Source organism: Scylla paramamosain, unplaced genomic scaffold, assembly GCF_035594125.1.
Source record: "Scylla paramamosain isolate STU-SP2022 unplaced genomic scaffold, ASM3559412v1 Contig58, whole genome shotgun sequence".
NCBI lineage: Eukaryota > Metazoa > Arthropoda > Malacostraca > Decapoda > Portunidae > Scylla > Scylla paramamosain.
The window spans coordinates 383174-405822 of NW_026973723.1; the positions used below are offsets into that span (position 1 = coordinate 383174).

At 40.7% G+C, this 22649-nt stretch overlaps 2 protein-coding genes and 1 long non-coding RNA gene across 7 annotated transcripts in view; 2 read left to right on the plus strand and 1 right to left on the minus strand.

Moving 5' to 3' along the window:
- LOC135098372 (uncharacterized) overlaps window positions 1-22649 on the minus strand; it is a 126454-nt gene that overhangs the window by 59948 nt on the left and 43857 nt on the right. The gene's annotated exons all lie outside the window — the stretch shown is intronic.
- On the plus strand, window positions 1371-21960 carry LOC135098369 (von Willebrand factor A domain-containing protein 5A-like). 2 transcript variants are annotated; one of them, XM_064000705.1, is made up of 5 exons: window positions 1371-1489; window positions 2158-2259; window positions 10451-10562; window positions 10887-11015; window positions 21644-21960. In XM_064000705.1, exons 1-5 carry the CDS (start codon window positions 1454-1456, stop codon window positions 21862-21864), a joined length of 600 nt encoding a protein of 199 aa, XP_063856775.1. In that variant the 5' UTR covers window positions 1371-1453; the 3' UTR covers window positions 21865-21960. The 2 variants fall into 2 exon arrangements, with proteins under 2 accessions (XP_063856775.1, XP_063856776.1); XM_064000706.1 differs by lacking the exon at window positions 21644-21960 and adding an exon at window positions 11118-11218.
- Window positions 14224-18034, plus strand: LOC135098376 (ATP-binding cassette sub-family F member 1-like). Of its 2 annotated transcripts, none has more exons than XM_064000715.1 (2): window positions 14224-17280; window positions 17338-18034. In XM_064000715.1, the coding sequence occupies exon 1, from the start codon at window positions 14279-14281 to the stop codon at window positions 15698-15700; it is 1422 nt and encodes a 473-aa protein (XP_063856785.1). In that variant the 5' UTR covers window positions 14224-14278; the 3' UTR covers window positions 15701-17280; window positions 17338-18034. The 2 variants fall into 2 exon arrangements, with proteins under 2 accessions (XP_063856785.1, XP_063856784.1); XM_064000714.1 differs by having other exon boundaries at window positions 14224-17105; window positions 17182-18034.

Sequence of the window (22649 nt, forward strand, 5' to 3'; positions counted from 1 at the left end):
TGACAGAGAGAGACCCACAGACTGACAGACAGAGACCCACAGACTGACAGGCAGAGACCCACAGACTGACAGACAGAGACCCACAGACTGACAGACAGAGACCCACAGACTGACAGACAGAGACATGCAGACTGGCAGAGACTTACAGACTGACAGGCAGAGGCATACAGAACCAGAAACATACTGACTGGCAGACAGAGACATACAGACTGACAGACAGACAATTGTTGATAAGGAACATTAGGGAAAGTTTATGATACTTTACTTTGAAGAGAGAGAGAGAGAGAGAGAGAGAGAGAGAGAGAGAGAGAGAGAGAGAGAGAGAGAGAGAGAGAGAGAGAGAGAGAGAGAGAGAGAGAGGAGGATGCAGTTTTCTTTTTGCTCCTATAGGGTTGCACAATATCAAGACAGGTCTCTCTCTCTCTCTCTCTCTCTCTCTCTCTCTCTCTCTCTCTCTCTCTCTCTCTCTCTCTGTTAAGGCAACCTAACCTAATTTCACCTGCCTGTCTCTCTCATCAGCACCATGGCTCCTGTATGTGACCTGCCACCTCACCTGTCCCGCTTTGGGCTTCTGGGAATGTCAGAAGGTAAGTTGTAGTAGTAGTAGTAGTGATAGTGATGATAACATTAATATTAATAAATATGGTAATAATAATAATAATAATAATAATAATAATAATAATAATAATAATAATAATAATAATCATGGGCGGTGCTAAGTATTGCGGGGCCCAATTAGAAAACTCAAAAATAGTAAACATTTATGAATGTTTATATTTCGTTAGGAATAATAATTTCTCATCCTTCATTTCACGTTTTCAGTAGTGGTTTATTCCTCTTAGAATACAGAAAAGGCTTCAAGCGGTAACTCTGTCGCCGCTGGCGCGGGGCCCCTTAAGGTGCGGGGCCCAGTTTGATAAAATTGGTCAAATAGGCTTAAAACCGGCCCTGGTAATCATAATAATAATAATGATAATAATAATAATAATAATAATAATAATAATAATAATAATAATAATAATAATAACAACATTAATAAACATGATAATTTAATGTTTTGGTGAGCTGTTTGCATTTAATATAATCAATCCAGCATTTTCAAAGATTTTCATTAATGTGTGTGAGTTGTGTGTGTGTGTGTGTGTGTGTGTGTGTGTGTGTGTGTGTGTGTGTGTGTGTGTGTGTGTGTGTGTGTGTGTGTGTGTGTGTGTGTGTGAAAGAGAGAGGGAGAGTAAAATTTTACAAAATGTCCCTGCCACATTTTACTTACGCTATCCTGTAACCTTTTCTGTTCTCGTGTGTGTGTGTGTTTGTGTGTTTGTGTGTGTGTGTGTGTGTGTGTGTGTGTGTGTGTGTGTTGCAGACCAGGAGAGGTGGAAGTGGTGTGTGGTGTCCCTGGAGTCAGTGTCTGAAAGTGTCCATTCGCGGCTTCGTGGCCCAAGTGATTGCCAACATGGTGTATCACAACACTGCCGCACACCCACTGCAGGTACTGTATCGTGCTGTATGACGTGCTCTCTCTCTCTCTCTCTCTCTCTCTCTCTCTCTCTCTCTCTCTCTCTCTCTCTCTCGGAAAAAAAATAGTGGTATTAGATTATCGCACGAGGAGGAGGAGGAGGAGGAGGAGGAGGAGGAGGAAAAAAGAGAAGAAAATAAACACAAAGAATCAATAAACAGAAAAAGGAAAACAAGGCCAGCACCTTTCCTTCTTTAATTTGAATTTCTTTACTTCATAATTTTCTTATCAGGCGCAGTCCTTATACATGCATTAATTTCACTAGTACAACATTAATGAGGAGGAGGAGGAGGAGGGGGGAACAATCATATGCATTTCATAGCTAGAACCTTAACTTTCCTTCCTCCTCTCTTTTCTTATTTAATCATTCTTTTCACCAATAAGGAGAAGGAGCAGATAAACATGAAAGTAGGAAGAATAATGGCATTCGGTAATAAGGAGAGTCTGTTTCCTCCCCTCTTTCTTCACATTTCATTCCTCTTCTCCTTATTTGATAATTTCCTTCGCTAACGCAGAAGGAAGAGGAGGAAGAGAAGGAGTTAAACATGAAAAAAGAAGAAAAAAGAGGCGTGTGTTTTGTCCTTTCTTTCTTTACTTCATTCTTTCCTCCCCTGCCTGGCGCCTCTCTCTCTCTCTTATAGGTGCGGGCGGTGCTGCCTGTGGAGGAGGGCGCAGCCGTGTACCACTGTGAGGCGCAGCTGGACGGCAGAACCATTGTGACTCACTGCATGGAGAAGAACAAGGTATTAGGCTTATCCCCTATGCTATTTTTAGTGTTTTTTTTTTTATATTATTTAACATGCCATCATTTTTTTATATCAATATATCAACTTGCAATTTTTGCTGCTTTGAACGTTTTGCAGCGGCGCCTGTGCTAAATGTGTGGGTCCCTTATTTCCCCCCCTTTTTTTTCTTAACATTCAGACTTTTTTTTTTATATCTAACGAAGGCAAAGTGTTTACCATTAGCGTATATACCAGTAGACTCACAAGAAAATAATTATAAATTGGGTTTGTTGGGTCCGAAACATAATGATACGTTGGTGGGTTTATTCGGGGTTCAATTGAGTTACTCAGATGTTCGGGGTTTTGGGGTTTCACACTGTGTATTTTTAATCTGTGTCGAAGCCAATGAAATAAATAGCAGGTGTGGTACAAGTTAGTTCTGCTCCAGCTGTCTTAGGACTCACACGTTTTATTCCCTGTCCTACTCGCCTAATACACATTGCTAGCAAGGATGGCTCAGAGTCTAACAGGTTATGGGCCCAGGAACAGACTGTATTTTGACGGTGATGAGCGCAAGTACGAGTTATGGGAAGTGAAGTTTTTGGGCTACATGCGGCTACAGAAATTGCATAATGTGATTGATCCTCCTGCATCAAGTACGACTGCTGCAGACGTTACCAAAAATGCCGAGGCATTTGCGGAGTTGATTCAGTTCCTGGATGACCGTAGTCTATCCCTTGTGATGCGTGATGCGAAGGACGATGGACGTGAGGCACTGAGGATTTTACGGGAACACTACTTATCGAAAGGTAAACCCAAGGTCATATCACTGTACACGGAGCTCACAACGTTGCTTAAGGGAGAAAACGAGAGTGTTACAGACTATGTGATTCGAGCCGAGACGGCGGCAACTGCACTTAAAACGTCTGGTGAAACTATTAGTGACAGCTTGTTGGTGGCAATGGTGCTTAAGGGTTTACCTACGGAATTCAAGCCATTTATGACTGTAATTACACAAAGAGAAAAGGCATTGACATTTGCTGAGTTCAAGGTGTCTCTCAGAAGTTTCGAGGAGACAGAGAAGTCGTGCGGCGACAAAAGTGACAGTGACAGAGTGATGAGGATAGAGTCTCGTAAATTCAGTGGTACGTGTTTCAAGTGCGGTCTTCAGGGTCACAAATCGGTCGACTGCCGTGTCTCTAGACCGAACCAGACTTTAAGAAGATGGTGTGAGAACTGCAGGAATAACTCCCACGATACGAAGTTTTGTTGGAAGAGTTCGGGGGGTAACAGTGGTAAAGACTCTGCCAGGAACGTAAAAGATTATAGTGATGATTATGACAGTCAGAGCCACAGTTTTGTGTTTAAAGTGGGGCTTCGGAGATCAGAGACTGAATCATGTGTTGTGGTTAACAAGTTAATGGTGGACTGTGGTGCAACTACTCATATAATCAATGATGACTCCAAATTTGTGTGTTTTGACAAGCAATTTGATCCTGAGAGACATTTTATTGAACTAGCTGATGGTAGTAGAACAAATAATCTGGTTAAAAAGAAAGGTGATGCCTGTGTTACCCTTGTAGACTCTTGTGGTAATGTTCATACAACAATTCTGGAAAATGCTCTCTATGTACCTTCCTTCAAGCAAGATATTTTCTCGGTTCAAGCTGCCACTGAGAAGGGTTCATCAATCGAGTTTAAACCAAATTCTGCAGAGTTAACATCTACAAACGGTACAAAGTTTTGACATAGTTAAGCATGGTAGACTGTATTTCTTAAACAATACTGTGTGTTCAAATAGGGCGTCCTATACATTGAGACAGTGGCATGAAATTCTCGGTCATTGTAATGTGAGTGATATTTTGAAACTTGAAGGTGTAGTGAACGGGATGAAAATTAGTGACAAAAAGGACTTTGATTGTGGCATTTGTGTTAAAGGGAAAATGACTCAGTTTAGAAACAGACAAGCTGATGAGCGTTCAAAAGCTAAACTAGATATGGTACACTGTGACCTAGCTGGTCCCATTGATCCTGTTGCCAAGGACGGTTTTAAGTATGCACTCAGTTTTGTTGATGATTACTCCGGTCTTATCATGATATACTTCCTCAAATATAAGTGTGACACCTTACAGGCAACTAAGCATTTCATAGCAGACATTTCTCCCTATGGCTCAGTGAAATGTCTCAGAAGTGATGAAGGTACGGAATTTACTTCTAATGCATTCGCAGATTTACTCGTGGAAAATAAAATCAAGCATGAAATGTCTTCTCCCTACTCACCTCACCAAAATGGTACCGCTGAAAGAGGCTGGCGTACTCTTTTTGAAATGGCCAGATGTTTACTAATAGAGTCTGGTCTGCCAAAGTTTCTGTGGACGTATGCCGTTATGGCCTCTGCTTACATTAGAAACAGATGTTATAACCTTAGGATTAAGAAGACTCCATTCGAGGCTTTTGCAGGTAAAAAGCCAAATATTAGTAATATGCACATTTTTGGTTCTGTATGTTATGCCTATGTACAACAGAAGAAAAAACTTGATGCCAGAAGTAAGGATGGAATTTTTGTAGGCTATGATAAGTCTAGTCCAGCATACCTTGTATATTTTCCAAAGACTGGTACAGTAAGGAAAGTTGGATGTGTCAAATTTACCAGGCCTAGCGTAGATGTAAGTTCAGATGTAGCATGGGGTAGTGAATGTGACTGGACTACAACACGTAGTACTGACACTGAAGCTAGCCCAGAAGTTGGTAACCAAACAGAGGACAGTGTGTGTTTAAGGCGGTCAGAAAGAGTAAAACGTAAACCCATATATTTTGGTGACTGTATTGTTGGTGATGAAATGGATGAGGCTTTGGATAGTATTGTGAATTGTACTGTTGACTATTGCTATAAACTAGCCAGTGTACCTTATACATATCAAGATGCTATTGCATCTCCTGATTCTGATAAATGGCGAGAAGCTATGGAATTGGAAATGAAAGCTCTAAAGGATAATGAGACTTTTGAGCTTACTACTTTGCCTGAAGGTAGAAAAGCTGTGGGAAGTAGGTGGGTATATGACCTGAAGTTTAACCCTAACAATGAGACAAGGTACAAGGCTCGTTTTGTTGCTAAGGGTTACTCTCAGGAGGCAGGTATAGATTATCACGAAACATTTTCCCCAACTACTAGGATCACATCTGTAAGAACTTTAATGCAGTTGGCTGTACAACATGACCTGGTTGTTCATCAAATGGATGTAAAAACTGCCTACTTAAATGCACCTATTGATTGTGAAATTTATGTTAAACAACCCAAGGGTTTCTGTGTGGAGGGTAATGGTGGCGAGAAGTTGGTGTACAAATTAAAGAAATCCTTGTATGGTCTCAAACAAAGTGGTAGAAATTGGAGTTCACTGTTGCACTCATATTTGGTTGACCTAAGTTTAACTCAGTCATTTGCTGACCCATGTCTTTGTACCAGAATTACTGATGATGAGGTAACCAATGTATTAGTTTTTTTTTTTTTTTTTTTTTTTATGTAGGAAGGATACTGGCCAAGGGCAACAAAAATCTAATAAAAAAAAAATGCCCACTGAAATGCCAGTCCCTTAAAAGGGTCAAAGCAGTGGTCAAAAATTGGTGGATAAGTGTCTTGACCTCCCTCTTGAAGGAATTCAAGTCATAGGAAGGTGGAAATACAGAAGCAGGCAAGGAGTTCCAGAGTTTACCAGAGAAAGGGATGAATGATTGAGAATACTGGTTAACTCTTGCGTTAAAGAGGTGGACAGAATAGGAGTGAGAGAAAGAAGAAAGTCTTGTGCAGCGAGGCCGCGGGAGGAGGGGAGGCATGCAGTTAGCAAGATCAGAAGAGCAGTTGGCATGAAAATAGCGGTAGAAGACAGCTAGATATGCAACATTGCGGCGGTGAGAGAGGGGCTGAAGACAGTCAGTTAGAGGAGAGGAGTTGATGAGACGAAAAGCTTTTGATTCCACCCTGTCTAGAACAGCAGTATGAGTGGAACCCCCCCAGACATGTGAAGCATACTCCATACATGGACGGATAAGGCCCTTGTACAGAGTTAGCAGCTGGGGGGGTGAGAAAAACTGGCGGAGACGTCTCAGAACACCTAACTTCATAGAAGCTGTTTTGGCTAGAGATGAGATGTGAAGTTTCCAGTTCAGATTATAAGTAAAGGACAGACCGAGGATGTTCAGTGTAGAAGAGGGGGACAGTTGAGTGTCATTGAAGAAGAGGGGATAGTTGTCTGGAAGGTTGTGTCGAGTTGATAGATGGAGGAATTGAGTTTTTGAGGCATTGAACAATACCAAGTTTGCTCTGCCCCAATCAGAAATTTTAGAAAGATCAGAAGTCAGGCGTTCTGTGGCTTCCCTGCGTGATATGTTTACCTCCTGAAGGGTTGGACGTCTATGAAAAGACGTGGAAAAGTGCAGAGTGGTATCATCAGCATAGGAGTGGATAGGACAAGAAGTTTGGTTTAGAAGATCATTAATGAATAATAAGAAGAGAGTGGGTGACAGGACAGAACCCTGAGGAACACCACTGTTAATAGATTTAGGAGAAGAACAGTGACCGTCTACCACAGCAGCAATAGAACGGTCAGAAAGGAAACTTGAGATGAAGTTACAGAGAGAAGGATAGAAACCGTAGGAGGCTAGTTTGGAAATCAAAGCTTTGTGCCAGACTCTATCAAAGGCTTTTGATATGTCCAAGGCAACAGCAAAAGTTTCACCAAAGTCTCTAAAAGAGGATGACCAAGACTCAGTAAGGAAAGCCAGAAGATCACCAGTAGAGCGGCCTTGACGGAACCCATACTGGCGATCAGATAGAAGGTTGTGAAGTGATAGATGTTTAAGAATCTTCCTGTTGAGGATAGATTCAAAAACTTTAGATAAGCAGGAAATTAAAGCAATAGGACGGTAGTTTGAGGGATTAGAGCGGTCACCCTTTTTAGGAACAGGTTGAATGTAGGCAAACTTCCAGCAAGAAGGAAAGGTAGATGTTGACAGACAGAGCTGAAAGAGTTTGACTAGGCAAGGTGCAAGCACGGAGGCACAGTTTCGGAGAACAATAGGAGGGACCCCATCAGGTCCATAAGCCTTCCGAGGGTTTAGGCCAGCGAGGGCATGGAAAACATCATTACGAAGAATTTTAATACGTGGCATGAAGTAGTCAGAGGGTGGAGGAGAGGGAGGAACAAGCCCAGAATCGTCCAAGGTAGAGTTTTTAGCAAAGGTTTGAGCAAAGAGTTCAGCTTTAGAAATAGATGTGATAGCAGTGGTGCCATCTGGTTGAAGTAGAGGAGGGAAAGAAGAAGAAGCAAAGTTATTGGAGATATTTTTGGCTAGATGCCAGAAATCACGAGGGGAGTTAGATCTTGAAAGGTTTTGACATTTTCTGTTAATGAAGGAGTTTTTGGCTAGTTGGAGAACAGACTTGGCATGGTTCCGGGCAGAAATATAAAGTGCATGAGATTCTGGTGAAGGAAGGCTTAAGTACCTTTTGTGGGCCACCTCTCTATCATGTATAGCACGAGAACAAGCTGTGTTAAACCAAGGTTTAGAAGGTTTAGGACGAGAAAAAGAGTGAGGAATGTACGCCTCCATGCCAGACAATATCACCTCTGTTATGCGCTCAGCACACAAAGATGGGTCTCTGACACGGAAGCAGTAGTCATTCCAAGGAAAATCAGCAAAATACCTCCTCAGGTCCCCCCAACTAGCAGAGGCAAAACGCCAGAGGCACCTTTGCTTAGGGGGATCCTGAGGAGGGATTGGAGTGATAGGACAAGATAAAGATATGAGATTGTGATCGGAGGAGCCCAACGGAGAAGAAAGGGTGACAGCATAAGCAGAAGGATTAGAGGTCAGGAAAAGGTCAAGAATGTTGGGCGTATCTCCAAGACGGTCAGGAATACGAGTAGGGTGTTGCACCAATTGCTCTAGGTCATGGAGGATAGCAAAGTTGTAGGCTAGTTCACCAGGATGGTCAGTGAAGGGAGAGGAAAGCCAAAGCTGGTGGTGAACATTGAAGTCTCCAAGAAATGGAGATCTCTGCAAAAGGGAAGAGGGTCAGAATGTGCTCCACTTTGGAAGTTAAGTAGTCAAAGAATTTCTTATAGTCAGAGGAGTTAGGTGAGAGGTATACAGCACAGATAAATTTAGTATGAGAATGACTCTGCAGTCGTAGCCAGATGGTGGAAAACTCGGAAGATTCAAGAGCGTGGGCACGAGAGCAGGTTAAGTCATTGCGCACATAAACGCAGCATCCAGCTTTGGATCGAAAATGAGGATAGAGAAAGTAGGAGGGAACAGAAAAGGGGCTACTGTCAGTTGCCTCAGACACCTGAGTTTCAGTGAGGAAAAGAAGATGAGGTTTAGAAGAGGAGAGGTGGTGTTCTACAGATTGAAAATTAGATCTTAGACCGCGAATGTTGCAGAAGTTAATGAAGAAAAAGTTGAGGGGGGTGTCAAGACACTTAGGGTCGTCGACGGAAAGGCAGTCCGACCTGGGGACATTTATGGTCCCCTCCCCAGATGGGGACTCCGAGGCTGGTGTAGGAGTCGCCATGATTTTAAAATTTTTTGAGTGAAGGCTGTGTGTGTTATTAGGTGCTTGTAGTTTTGTGTGGAGGAAGAGAGTTGTCTTTAGAGGGCAGGCTGTGACTACCCCCTTGTGTTGTGAGACACAAAGGGAAACGTTCAGTGAGGTCACAGCTGGGTTTAATGATAAGTTCACAGCACCCCCTGAACAGTGCTTTAGATCTCACTGGGAGTAATTATCGTTTCGGCAGGTGTCTACTGCCTCCTCCTGTTTGGCAGGAGGTTGATGACATAATAATTGCGGCCAGCAGTGATGCAAAATTGAAGAACATGAAGGAAAGTCTGGGTGATAAATTTAGGATGAAAGATCTAGGCAAAATTTCCTGGTATCTAGGTATACAGTTTGTGTGTGATGATAATGTAATTAAAATGAATCAAACTAAATATGTGGAAAAGATCCTTGAGAAATTTGGTATGCAACATTGTAAACCTGCCTATACTCCTTGTAACATGGATGTGAACAAAGTATGTATTAGTTCTAGTGAATCAAAACTGGCTGATATCAATATGTATAGAGGATTAGTTGGAAGTCTGATCTATGTAATGACATGTACTAGACCTGATTTGTGCTTTATTGTAACTAAATTGTCTCAGAATATGACTAATCCAACTACTTCTCATCTCACTATGCCCAAGCATGTATTAAGATATTTGAAAGGTACCATTGATCAATGTTTGACTTTTAAAAAGTCAGATGAGTCACTGAATTTGATTGGGTATTGTGATGCTGACTGGGTAATGCACAAGATCGCAGAAGTATTACCGGGTATAGCTTCCAACTTTCCAGTGGGGGTCCATTAATCTCTTGGAAGACTAGAAAACAGAGAACAGTTGCTCTGTCTACTTGTGAAGCTGAGTATATGGCCTTGTCTGCCGCTACTCAAGAGGCAAAGTTTTTATTGCAATTACTGGAAGATATGACAGGAAGTACTTCGATAAACAGCTGTACTATACACTGTGATAACCAAGGTGCCATAAAATTAGTTGAAAACCCTGTCCAGCATCAGAGATCAAAGCACATAGATATTAGATACCATTTTATTAGGATAGAGGTTCAGAGAGGTGTAGTGCAACTTAACTATGTACCATCTGATCAAAATATTGCTGATATGTTCACTAAACCTGTACCTAAAGTAAAGCTTTGTGATTTCAGTAAAGTTATTATGGGTGTGTAGATAGTTAAAACAGGAGTGTGTATTGATTTAATGTGTGTTGTATTGTATATACCCATCATTAGTTTCAGTGGGGGTGTTGGGTCCGAAACATAATGATACGTTGGTGGGTTTATTCGGGGTTCAATTGAGTTACTCAGATGTTCGGGGTTTTGGGGTTTCACACTGTGTATTTTTAATCTGTGTCGAAGCCAATGAAATAAATAGCAGGTGTGGTACAAGTTAGTTCTGCTCCAGCTGTCTTAGGACACACGTTTTATTCCCTGTCCTACTCGCCTAATACACATTGCTAGCAAGGATGGCTCAGAGTTTAACAGGGTTGGTACTTGACATTGCCCACAGGGAGAGACTGCCACGTGTAGGCCTGACAGCTTCCACCTCTAACTCATTTTCCTGCTGTAAGCCCTACACACTGGTTCCCTTTCCTCACACAGGCAGAGAAGGTGTACAAGGAGGCTTTGAAGGAGGGGAAGACTGCCCTCATGACACGAGAAGACCCTGACTCAAGCGACATTCTCACGCTTAACCTCGGCAACTTTCCTGCGGGTTCGTGGTTGTGGTGGTGGTGGTGGTGGTGGTGGTGGTGGTGTTGTGTGTGTGTGTGTGTGTGTGTGTGTTTGAGAGAGAGAAAGAGAGAGGTTACTGTCACCCGTACCTCTCCTTGCCTCACCCTTACCTCACCCTGTCTACAGAAATATCTAAAAACATTGTAGGTATGAGGAAAATAGCATTATAAAGGTTGCTGTCAACCTACCTCAGCCTTCCTCACCTTGCTCCACCCATACCTTACCTTCCTCACCCTACCTTATCCTGCCTCACCCTGACCCACCCATACCTCACCCTCTCTCACCCCGCCCGCTTCTGCTGCAGGAACGAGGGCCAAGGTCACCCTTCGTCTGGTGATGGAGTTGAGGGTTGAGACAGACGGCGCCATCAGCTTTGTTTTGCCCACAGTGCTCAACCCGCGCTACACCCCTGCTGACCACCCTCGCAGGCAAGGTAGGTCAGCTGAGGTCACAGGTCGTGTCAGCTCAAGGGAGTGTGTGGTGGGTTTGAAATGCACTAAAACACTTGTAGTTGTTATTGATTGTTATATTCCAGATTATACCAGATTGGTTTGGGGCGAGGAGAATTCGCTGAAACACTTAGAATGCATTCACTTTTTATTTTTCTATTGCCTACACTAGCAAAACACATGTAATTGTTATTTTCCATTACCTAAAGCTTCAAAACATGTAATTGTTATTTTTCTATGATTTACCTCAACAAAACACATGTAATTGTTATTTTCCATTACCTAAAGCTTCAAAACATGTAATTGTTACTTTTCTATTACTTACCTCAACAAAACACATGTAATTGTTATTTTCCATTACCTAAGGCTTCGAAACACATGTACAGTGGAACCTTGGTTTTTTAACTTAATTCGTCTATGAAAGCTGTTCTAAATCGGAAATGTTCAGAAATCAAAACTATTTTCCCCACAGGAATAAAAGTAAAAATGGATTAATCCGTTCCCGCACACCGTCGCAGCAGCTCAGGACAAGGCCTGGATTTTTTTTTTTTTACCCGGTCCACTTTTTTGGGGGGAGATTTATTGTTTTTATTTATTTATTTATTTTTATTCTTCATATTTATATGTAAATCAGTTTAAATAAGAAATTAAAAAATAATGTAGAGTGAAAGAAAAGGTGTGAAGTGTTTTCTTTTTTTCGTGTAGGAGGGGCACCGGTAAAGAGCAACAAAAATATAATAATTGAAAAAAAGAGAAGGCCACGCCACTGAAGTGACGTCCCCAGAGCTGAAAGCAGAAGAAAAAAATTACAGGATAAGTGTCTTGAAACCTCCCTCTTGAAGGAATTCAAGTCATAGGAAGATGGAAATACAGAAGCAGGCAGGGAGTTCAAGAGTTTACCAGAGAAAGAGATGAATGATTGGGAATACTAGTTAACTCTTGCATTAGAGAGGTGGACAGAATAGAGGTGAGAGAAAGAAGAAAGTGTTGTGCAGTGAGGCCGTGGGAGGAGGAGAGGCATGCAGTTAGCAAGATCAGGAGAGCAGTTAACATGAAAATAGTGTTAGAAGACAGCAAGAAATGCAACATCAGCCAATCAGCTGCGAGCTTATAAACCCACCGAGGCTCCAGGAATCTAACTTAAGTGAACAGACTATAATCCAGTCATTCTGAAGCATCTTTACTGTACAACCATCTCTTATCTTTAACCACTTTGCTCCGGATGCTTAAAAACACACGTTGTTCATATACGGCGCAGGCCTGCGAGCGGTAATTTATCTCATTTATAATACTATAATTCTCTCTCTCTCTCTCTCTCTCTCTCTCTCTCTCTCTCTCTCTCTCTCTCTCTCTCTCTCTCTCTCTCTCTCTCTCTCTCTCTCTCTCTCTCTATATATATATATATATATATATATATATATATATAAAAGAACATAAAAAATAAAGAAAGCTGCAAGAAGCCATCAGACCTACACGTGGCAGTCCCTGTATGAAATTTACCTACCTATTTCCACCTATCATCCCCATCCATAAATCCGTCTAATCTTCTCTTATAGCTCCCTAATGTCTTAGCACTAACAACTTGATTACTGAGTCCGTTCCATTCATCTATCACTCTATTTGAGAACCAATTTCTTCCTATCTCTTTTTTAAACCTAAATTTTTCAAGCTTGAGCCCGTTATTTCTTGTTCTATCCTGGTTGCTGATCCTAAGAATTTTGCTTACGTCCCCCTTGTTATAACCTTTATACCACTTAAAGACTTCTATCAGGTCCCCCTCTTAACCTACATCTATCTAAAGAATGTAAATTTAACAGCTTCGATCTCGCCTCGTAAGGAATACTCCTCATACCCTGTATCCTTTTAGTCATTCTCCGTTGTACTGATTCTAATAGATCTATAACCTTCTTGTAATATGGGGACCAAAACTGCACAACGTAGTCTAGATGAGGTCTGACCAGCGTCAATTATAACTTTAATATTACTTCAGGTCTTCTACTTTTAACACTAACTAAAAATGAATCCTAATACCCTATTTGCCCTGTTTCTGGCCTCTATGCATTGCTTTCTTAGACAGAGTTCAGAGCTAACTATAACTCCTAAATCTTTTTCGTACTTTTAACCTACTAGAGCTGAGTTGTTTATTGTGTAACTACTGTGTAGGTTTCCTCTACCTACGCTAACTACAATGCATTTTTTTATGTTAAATTGGATTTGCCATCTGTCTGTCCATTCGTTCATCCTATCTAAATCTGCCTGCAAAGTGATGGCATCTGATTCTGACCTAACTAATCTACCTATCTTCGTGTCATCCACAAATTTACTAACATCACTACTAATTCCATTATCCAAGTCATTGATATATATATTAAAAACAACAATGGCCCAAATACTAATCCCTGTGGCACCCCACTAATTACATTACCCCACTCCCAGATTTGGAGCCGTTTATTACTACTCTCTGTCGTCTGTCGCTTAGCTATGACTTTATCCAGCCTAACACCCATCTATCCCACGTACCCTAACCTTTCTCAGGAGCCTCTGATATCAATATTGATATCAATATTGATATCAATATTCTCGAAACTGCTATTCATATTCTGAAAAAAAAAAAAACAAAGATTCATTGGTTCATATTAATAGAATCATGAATCTCCAACGAGGTGTATAGACTATCATATTGTGTCTGTTTTCTGTCATTCACACCCTCTCTCTCTCTCTCTCTCTCTCTCTCTCTCTCTCTCTCTCTCTCTCTCTCTCTCTCTCTCTCTCTCTCTCTCTCTCTCTCTCCCCACTCCTCCCCCCTTTCTCTCTCTCTCTCTGTCTCTCTCTCTCTCTCTCTCTCTCTCTCTCTCTCTCTCTCTCTCTCTCTCTCTCTCTCTCTCTCTCTCTCTCTCCTCCCCCACTCCTCCCCCCCCTCTCTCTCTCTCTCTCTCTCTCTCTCTCTCTCTCTCTCTCTCTCTCTCTCTCGCGTCGTTTGTCACTGTATTAGGATAAGCTGCTAAATACTTATGTATAGTGTAGATAACAGCTTTAGTGCAGCCACTTGTTATGTACAGTTGATGCCATTACATGTAGTGAACATAACTCAGAGCGGTGAGCCTTGACTCTCTCCTGGCTGTGAGCTTGGAGTTGATCACGCACCAGTCCACCAATCAGAGGACACCTTAAATTTTATTTTGCAGTAAAAGAAATTAGCAAAATTTGAGGGGGTAGGGGCGAGGTTTGAGAGGGTAGTAAGGAAGGGATGAAAATGGAAACCTGGAGCGCAGAAGAAATTTTGCCCGCACCAGCGGACGACGACATGGAACGCGCCGCCGAAGACATGAAAGAAGAACGCGCCGTCAAATGCTGTGGCTTCCTGTACCTGCTGCGGCGACTCTTCCGCAGGAAGAAGAAAGCAGCAGTGCGGGAAGCAGCCAAGACCGACAACGTTAAGGAAAAAGTCATCGAAGACACAGAAGAAGAAACTATTGAAGAAGAGACAGTAACGCGCGCCATCGTACACGCAGAGGAAACGATGGAAGATGACGGAGATAACGGAAATGACGAAGAAAAAGACTTTGTAGCAGATCAAGAAATGAAAACCTGCGAAGATGAAGCATTAGTAGAAGCGAAAAACAAAGCAGAAAATAACGAAAGCGACGATGGGAAAGAAAAACCCACCCACACTAGTAAGAAGAAGCGTAAGAGAAAGAAGCGAAAAGTGAAGGTGGAGAAGGCGCCTCCGGTTAAGGCAGATGAGGACCTGGCGATGGGCGTGAAGCAGGTGTCCGGCGAGGCCTCAGAGGCCTCTGAGGCCCCCGAGACTCCTGAAGCCACAGAAGGCGACTCGGAGGGCTGGACGGTGGTTGCCTGCAAAAAGAAAAGGCCCAGGAAGGTGAGGGCACAGCCTAGCCTGCCTAAGGAGACTGTGGCGGAGACCCCTGAGGACCCAGACCCCCCTAAGAGGGACTCAGAGGGCAAGGCGGTGGTGGGCCGCGGCAAGAACAGGCCCAAGAAGGTGAAGGCACCTAGCCTGCCTGAGGTGAAGGCCGCCATCGAGTCTCCTCGACGCCAGCAGCTCGAGGCGAAGAAAGGAAAGCAGCGGGCTGAGAGAGCCAAGCAGCAGCGTGCGCTGGACAGCGTGCGCCGCTCTTGGCAGGAGGAAGAGAAGGAGGCCACTCTCGCCGTAGCGCCCCACATGCGGCGCTACATCGTTGGCCCACGCGGCGCCACACTGCGGGAAGTGTGCCAAGAGTTCGCTGGCGTGCGAGTGAGTGTGCCGCCTCCCTCAGACACCCGCACCGCCACCATCAGGTTGTGCGGACCTGCCCGGCAGGTTCCCGCCGCCCTGGCGCGCCTCGAGGCCTTGCTCCGGCAGGCCGAGGTGATCGAGGCGCAAGTGGCGGTGACGCCACGCCAGCGGTGCCACGTGGTGGGTCCCGCCGGTGCGACTGTCAGGAGACTACTGCAGGAGTTCCCTGACGTGCAGGTGAGAGTGCCGCCAGCAACAGACAAGGTGTCTCGCACCGTGCTGCTGCGCGGCCCGCGCACCCAGGTGGCCGGCGCGGAGGCATTTGTCAAGGGCTGTCTGGAGGCCGCTGGCCGCACTGCCCACGCCGCTCACGCTAGCCACCGCCACGCCCACCACGCCCGCCGCCACGCCCACAATCTCGCCCATCACTGAGGCGCCATTTAATAAATAAAATGATCTATTATTCTGTGTCTATTAATATGTATGTGTGTGTGTGTGTGTGTGTGTGTGTGTGTGTGTCCTGATGAATGTGTACATGTATAGCCATATAGAAGGGCATCATAACATTGACAATATTCCAAGTTATGATGACATATGCATGAATATGTACCCATGACAATATTCCAAGTCATGATAAAATGTGTGTGAATATGTACCTATATGTTTACCCATGTAGAAGGCCATCATAATATTGACAATGTTCCAAGTTATGATGAAATATGTGTGAATATGTATATAATATATGTATATGATATATGTATATAATATATGTATAGCCATGTAGAAGTCATATGTATGAATGCGTGTATGTATTGGCATAACTTATATAATATTCAAAGTCATGATTAATTTCTTACGTGCGTTTGTGTGTGCGTGAGTACGTGCTCGGGTGCATATGTGGATTCTAACATGGACGAAAGGAGAAAGTGTGTGTGTGTGTGTGTGTGTGTGTGTGTGTGTGTGTGTGTGTGTGTGTGTGTGTGTGGAAGAGAAAATAAAAAAACGAACAAAAAAAGTCATCAGCGACCAAAAATAAGAATGAAGAAACTGAAGAAATAAAATCAGAAAAAGAACAAAAAAAGTCATCAGCGACCAAAATCAAGAAAGAAGAAATTGAAGAAATAAAATCAGAAAATGAACAAAAAAAAATCAGCGACCAAAATGAAGGGTAAAGAAGTCAAAGAAGAAATAAAATCAGAAAATGAACAAAAAAAGTCATCAGCGACCAAAATGAAGGGTAAAGAAGTCAAAGAAGAAATAAAATCAGAAAATGAACAAAAAAAGTCATCAGCGACCAAAATCAAGAAAGAAGAAATTGAAGAAGAAATAAAAGCAGAAAATGAACAAAAAAAGTCATCAGCGACCAAAGTTAATAATGAAGAAATTGAAAGTAAAAAAAACTAAAACAATAAAATCCAAAAAAAGGAGGAGGAAAAGAAAAAAGCGAAAATTAACAAAAAAGTCATCAGCGACCAAAATCAAGAATGAAGAAGAAATAAAAGCAGAAAATGAACAAAAAAAGTCATCAGCGACCAAAAACAAGATTGAAAAAGAAATAAAAGCAGAAAATGAACAAAAAAAGTCATCAGCGACCAAAAACAAGAATGAAGAAGAAATAAAAGTAGAAAATGAACAAAAAAAGTCATCAGCGACCAAAAACAAGAATGAAGAAGAAATAAAAGTAGAAAATGAACAAAAAAAGTCATCAGCGACCAAAATCAAGAATGAAGAAGAAATAAAAGCAGAAAATGAACAAAAAAAGTCATCAGCGACCAAAGTTAATAATGAAGAAATTGAAAGTAAAGAAACTAAAACAATAAAATCCCCCCAAAAAAAAGTTATAATATTTCTAAGAAGCATACTACTTTTCGTCTCCCCCTTTTCACTCCCTGTTTCTTTTATTTACACCCAAGGAGGAGGAGGAAAAGAAAAAGCAAAAATGAACAAAAAAAGTCATCAGCGACCAAAAACAAGAATGAAGAAGAAATAAAAGCAGAAAATGAACAAAAAAAGTCATCAGCGACCAAAAACAAGAATGAAGAAATAAAAGCAGAAAATGAACAAAAAAGTCATCAGCGACCAAAATCAAGAAAGAAGAAAAAATAAAAGCAGAAAATGAACAAAAAAAGTCATCAGCGACCAAAATGAAGGATGAAGAAGTCGAAGAAGAAATAAAATCAGAAAATGAACAAAAAAGTCATCAGCGACCAAAATCAAGAAAGAAGAAATTGAAGTAGAAAATAAAAGCAGAAAGTGAACAAAAAAGTCATCAGCGACCAAAGTTAATAATGAAAAAATTGAAAGTAAGGAAACTAAAACAATAAAATCCAAAAAAAGGAGGAGGAGGAAAAGAAAAAGCGAAAATTAACAAAAAAAGTCATCAGCGACCAAAATCAAGAATGAAGAAGAAATAAGAGCAGAAAATGAACAAAAAAAGTCATCAGCGACCAAAAATAAGAATGAAGAAGAAATAAAAGCAGAAAATTAACAAAAAAAAGTCATCAGCGACCAAAAACAAGAATGAAGAAGAAATAAAAGCAGAAAATGAACAAAAAAAGTCATCAGCGACCAAAATCAAGAATGAAGAAGAAATAAAAGCAGAAAATGAACAAAAAAAGTCATCAGCAACCAAAGTTAATAATGAAGAAATTGAAAGTAAAGAAACTAAAACAATAAAATCCAAAATAAAAGTTATAATATTTCTAAAAAGCATACTACTTTTCGTCTCCCCCTTTTCACTCCGTTTCTTTTATTTACACCCAAGGAGGAGGAGGAAAAGAAAAAGCAAAAATGAACAAAAAAAGTCATCAACGACCCAAAAAAAGAATGAAGAAGAAATAAAAGCAGAAAATGAATAAAAAAAAGTCATCAGCGACCAAAAACAAGAATGAAGAAGAAATAAAAGCAGAAAATGAACAAAAAAGACATCAGCGACCAAAAACAAGAATGAAGAAAAAATAAAAGCAGAAAATGAACAAAAAAAGTCATCAGCGACCAAAATCAAGAAAGAAGAAGAAATAAAAGCAGAAAATTAACAAAAAAACGTCATCAGCGACCAAAAACAAGAATGAAGAAGAAATAAAAGCAGAAAATGAACAAAAAAGTCATCAGCGACAAAAATCAAGAAAGAAGAAATTGAGAGTAAAGAAGAAACTAAAACAACAAAATCCAAAAAAAAGGAGGAAAAGAAAAAAAAACGTAAATGAACAAAAAGTCATCAGCGACCAAAGTTAATAATGAAGAAATTGATAGTAAAGAAACTAAAAGCTGTGTGTGTTTGCTGATGCAAGATTGATAATTCACCATTAATGAAAAAAATGTCACCCCAGCTGTAATTTTGTAATGAATAATAAATGTGTCAATGATATAAGTCCTTTTTTTTTTTTTTTACTGATATTGTTTACTTAAGATTTCCCTAAAATAAAATAAAAAAAAATAACAAGGAGGGAAAAGAGAAGAATGACAGTAACGGTATAAGAATGACAGCGGTAGATAGTATGAAGGTGTGTCTTAGCGGCATGATAGAAGGAGCGGCATGATTAAGTAACCAGTGAGAGGGAAAGTATGGCACAGAATAAAGGAGATGGAGTTATATGTAGGGATGGAGGAAAAAGAGGAGGAAGAGGAGGAGAGAAGGGCGGTAATGACTTCCCCTGAGGACTGTAATGAGGGATCCCGGACCTTTGACTGTTGGAAAATGAAACTGTTAAATGAGTACTGAAAAAAGAAAGGCTTGTATTTGCTACTTGGTGGTGATTGGTGTATATATGTATGTATACTCAGCATTGAATACTTATGGTGTAAATGTTTATCTATCAGCGTGAAAAAAAAAAAAAAAGACAGTGGAAAAAAATGTTTTCAAAATTGTTAAATATAGAAATTTCTTTAAAACTTCTTTCTTTCAGTCACAGTCTTTATATATATATATATATATATATATATATATATATATATATATATATATATATATATATATATATATATATATATATATATATATATATATATATATATTTTTTTTTTATAGATTCCTCTTTATATATATTTTTCACTACCTTATTATTAATTTTTTTTTTTTTTTTCACCTAAGACGCATGTTTCTTTTCGCTTGCCTTTTCTCTCCCCATTCCTTTTATTTAAACACGATTTTTTCTCACAGAATTCAGATTTTTTTATTTTATTTATATTCTATCATAATTTTTTTGTATATATTTCACCTATATCCTGTTTCCATACTTTACACTATTCTACTCAAGCCATATATTTATTTTATTCGTCTTTTCTCTCCCTATTTCTTTTATTTACACAAAATTGGTTTACCCCTCACTTCAATAAAAGCCTTTTTTTAGTTTATCTTTTACCCTCAAATTTCTGTAAAGATTACACGATATACCTGCAACTTGTTTTCTATCTTATACTTTTTACTTAAGATTGATATTTCTTTTCGTCTGCCTTTTCTTCTCCCTTTCTTTTATTTACACCCACTTCTTTCTCCCTCGCTTCAATTGCAGTCCATGTTATTATATTTTTGTATAGATGTCGCTGTGTAGCACATGTATTTTCCTTCTCTACGTTATAATATTTTCAAGAAGCATACTACTTCTCGTCTCCCCTTTTCCCTCCCCGTTTCTTTTATTTACACCCAATTCTTTTCTCCTCACTTCCCTACCTCCCCACTCCTCCTGTAGCTGGAGTGGATTAGGGCCAGTTATGAGCTCGTGAGTGTTTTCATCATCACGGGTGGAGCTGAGCGGGAGCCAAAAGCTATCTCTAATTACTGTATCCTCCTCCTTCTTCTCCTCCTCCTCCTCCTCCTCCTCCTCCTCCTCCTCCTCCTCCTTCTCCTCCTCCTCCACCCCCGGGTTCTAATTGGCTTTCTTGGTGTCTTTGTTGACTCAAACTGCGATAATTATGGCAGCGGCAACAGTGCACGTGCTTCCAGCCTCCTGAACACCACACACCTGCCCCCCCCGCCCCCACACACACACAAACACACACACGCATGTTTTAATGTTAGCAGTATTCATTAAATAAGGAAAAAAGTAATCTGAGTATCGTTTATTTAATTTTAGTAGCTGTTAGTAAATACGAGTATATAGAGAAATTGTGTAATGTCTCTGTCACGACACACACACACACACACACACACACAACCTTCGGTATTAAATGACTCGAACACAAGGCCTCTCTTAAGACAGTCAAACACTTTACCACCCAGCTACCATTAACACACACACACACACACACTCACACACACACACACACACATAGGATGGTGAAGCTCAACAGAGCACCGCCAGACTCTCAAAGGTCTAACTTTAATGCCGCAAACACGAAGCTTCGGAACTTGCCCAGTCCAGCCTTTGATATCGGAAAGAATGGCCTCTGTTTTGTTGTGTTCTGATTGAAGAAGATGGATTACTTCTTCTTTACCTTGTGAAGTAAGTCCAATTGGTACCTCAGGTGAATTAGCACTCCAACACTAAATTCTCTCTAGTTAACGATATAACACACACACACACACACACACACACACACACACACACACACACACACAGGGAGAGCATATATATATATATATATATATATATATATATATATATATATATATACACACACACACATGAGAGAGAGAGAGAGAGAGAGAGCGAGAGAGAAGGGTATGAGGGCAAGGAATGAACGAGGGAAGAGGGGAACTGTATCCCCCACCTTTTAGTCTCCCCTTCCTGATGGAGGGGGTATAGGATGTAGAGAAGGATAGGGGGATATGGAAGATAAGGGAAGGACCATAAGGGGGGGAACTATGATGTAATGCTCTGCCAATGAGACTTCCTTATTTTGGATAGAGGGTGGGGCATGGGGTAGCTCATTTACGTGACTGGTGGGAACAGGGAGGGTGGGAAGAGCAATAGAACCTCAAGGATATAATACAGAGACTGTCAAGACAAGTCAACACATGATACAGGATTGCTCAACAAGAAGTCAAAACAGGATACGGGACTGTCCAACAACAACTAAAACAGAATCCGACCATGATGCCTATGTAGGTGTCATGGTATATTCCACTGGTGCTTCATGATGCCTACCTTGGAGTCATCATACTGAAGGGGTTAAGCTGGGTACAAAATGCAAAATCTGTTCTTTTAATCCCCTTCTTTCTTGTAGATGCTTATAAAGATTTCATGCATTGCTTCTGGTGCTGGTAATTGTTTCGTATTGAAGTGAAATGGTTAAAATGCACAAAAAAAAAAAAAAAAATCATTAGATTTTGATTCTTTAGACGCTGACAATGGATTTAAAAATGCATAAAAAAAAATCAGTCAGCAATGAAAACTCAGTGTTTCCTTCACCACTACCACCACAACCACCACCAAGATTGGGACTGGAGGTGGGAGGATCGAGGGGTGTATGTGACACAGCCTTACTCCATGGAGGTGAAGGCACAAGTATGTGGTAACCACCAGATATCTCGGATCGTCTCCCACACTGACCCACTCAACGTGACCCTGACTGATGATGCCATGTCTGGCCAGGTCTGCATGTGTGTGTGTGTGTGTGTGTGTGTGTGTGTGTGTATTTACCTAGTGTTTACCTAGTTGTGGTTTACGGGAGGGGAGTAATCTCATAGTATCCTGTCTCTATATCTATCCAGTTTAGTCTTAAAAGCATGGACAGTTACGTCATTGACAACGTCTTCACTGAGATCATTCCATTTGTTCACACTTCTGTGAGGAAAACTATGCTTGTTGATGTCTCTTCTACAGTTAACTTTCTTCAACTTCTTACTGTGTCCCCTTGTACTCTGTGTGTCTAAATTTACTAAACATTGTTTGTCCACATTTTCCATACCATTTATCATTCTATAGATGTTTATTAAATCTTTCTCTCTCATCTTTTCAAGGGAAGGAATTTCCAACATTCTTAATCTCTCTTCATTGGTTGACTTAACTCTGGAACCATCTTAGTGACTGCTCTTTGTACTCTTTCCAATTTTATAATATTCCTCTTTGTATGAGGAGACCACACCACTGCTGCATATTTTAATCTTGGTCTTATCATGGAAATCAACAACTTTTTTATCACTTCTTTATCCAAATATGAGAATGCCACTCTTACTCTTTTTAACAAATTCATCGTCTCTCCAGTAATTCTATCAATGTATCTGCCCGGAGTCAAATTTTCAGTAACTGTTACTCCTAAATCCATTTCTTTTAATTTCTTTAAGTTCACACCATCCATCCCATAATGATGTTGTATTCTTTTTTTACTCTTACCAAACTCCATTACTTTACATTTACTTTAAGTGAATTCCATTTGCCAAGATTTACTCCATCTATTTATCTTACTTAAATGGTCTTGCAGTACCATACAGTCATTTGCA

Coding starts and splice junctions, on each gene's coding strand:
- LOC135098369 (XM_064000705.1), top strand. CDS start 1,454: ATGGTGTATCACAACACTGCCGCACACCCACTGCAG. Junction 10,563..10,886: donor CCTCGGCAACTTTCCTGCGG/GTTCGTGGTTGT, acceptor CTTCTGCTGCAG/GAACGAGGGCCAAGGTCACC. Junction 11,016..21,643: donor TGACCACCCTCGCAGGCAAG/GTAGGTCAGCTG, acceptor ACCACCACCAAG/ATTGGGACTGGAGGTGGGAG.
- LOC135098376 (XM_064000715.1), top strand. CDS start 14,279: ATGAAAATGGAAACCTGGAGCGCAGAAGAAATTTTGCCCGCACCAGCG.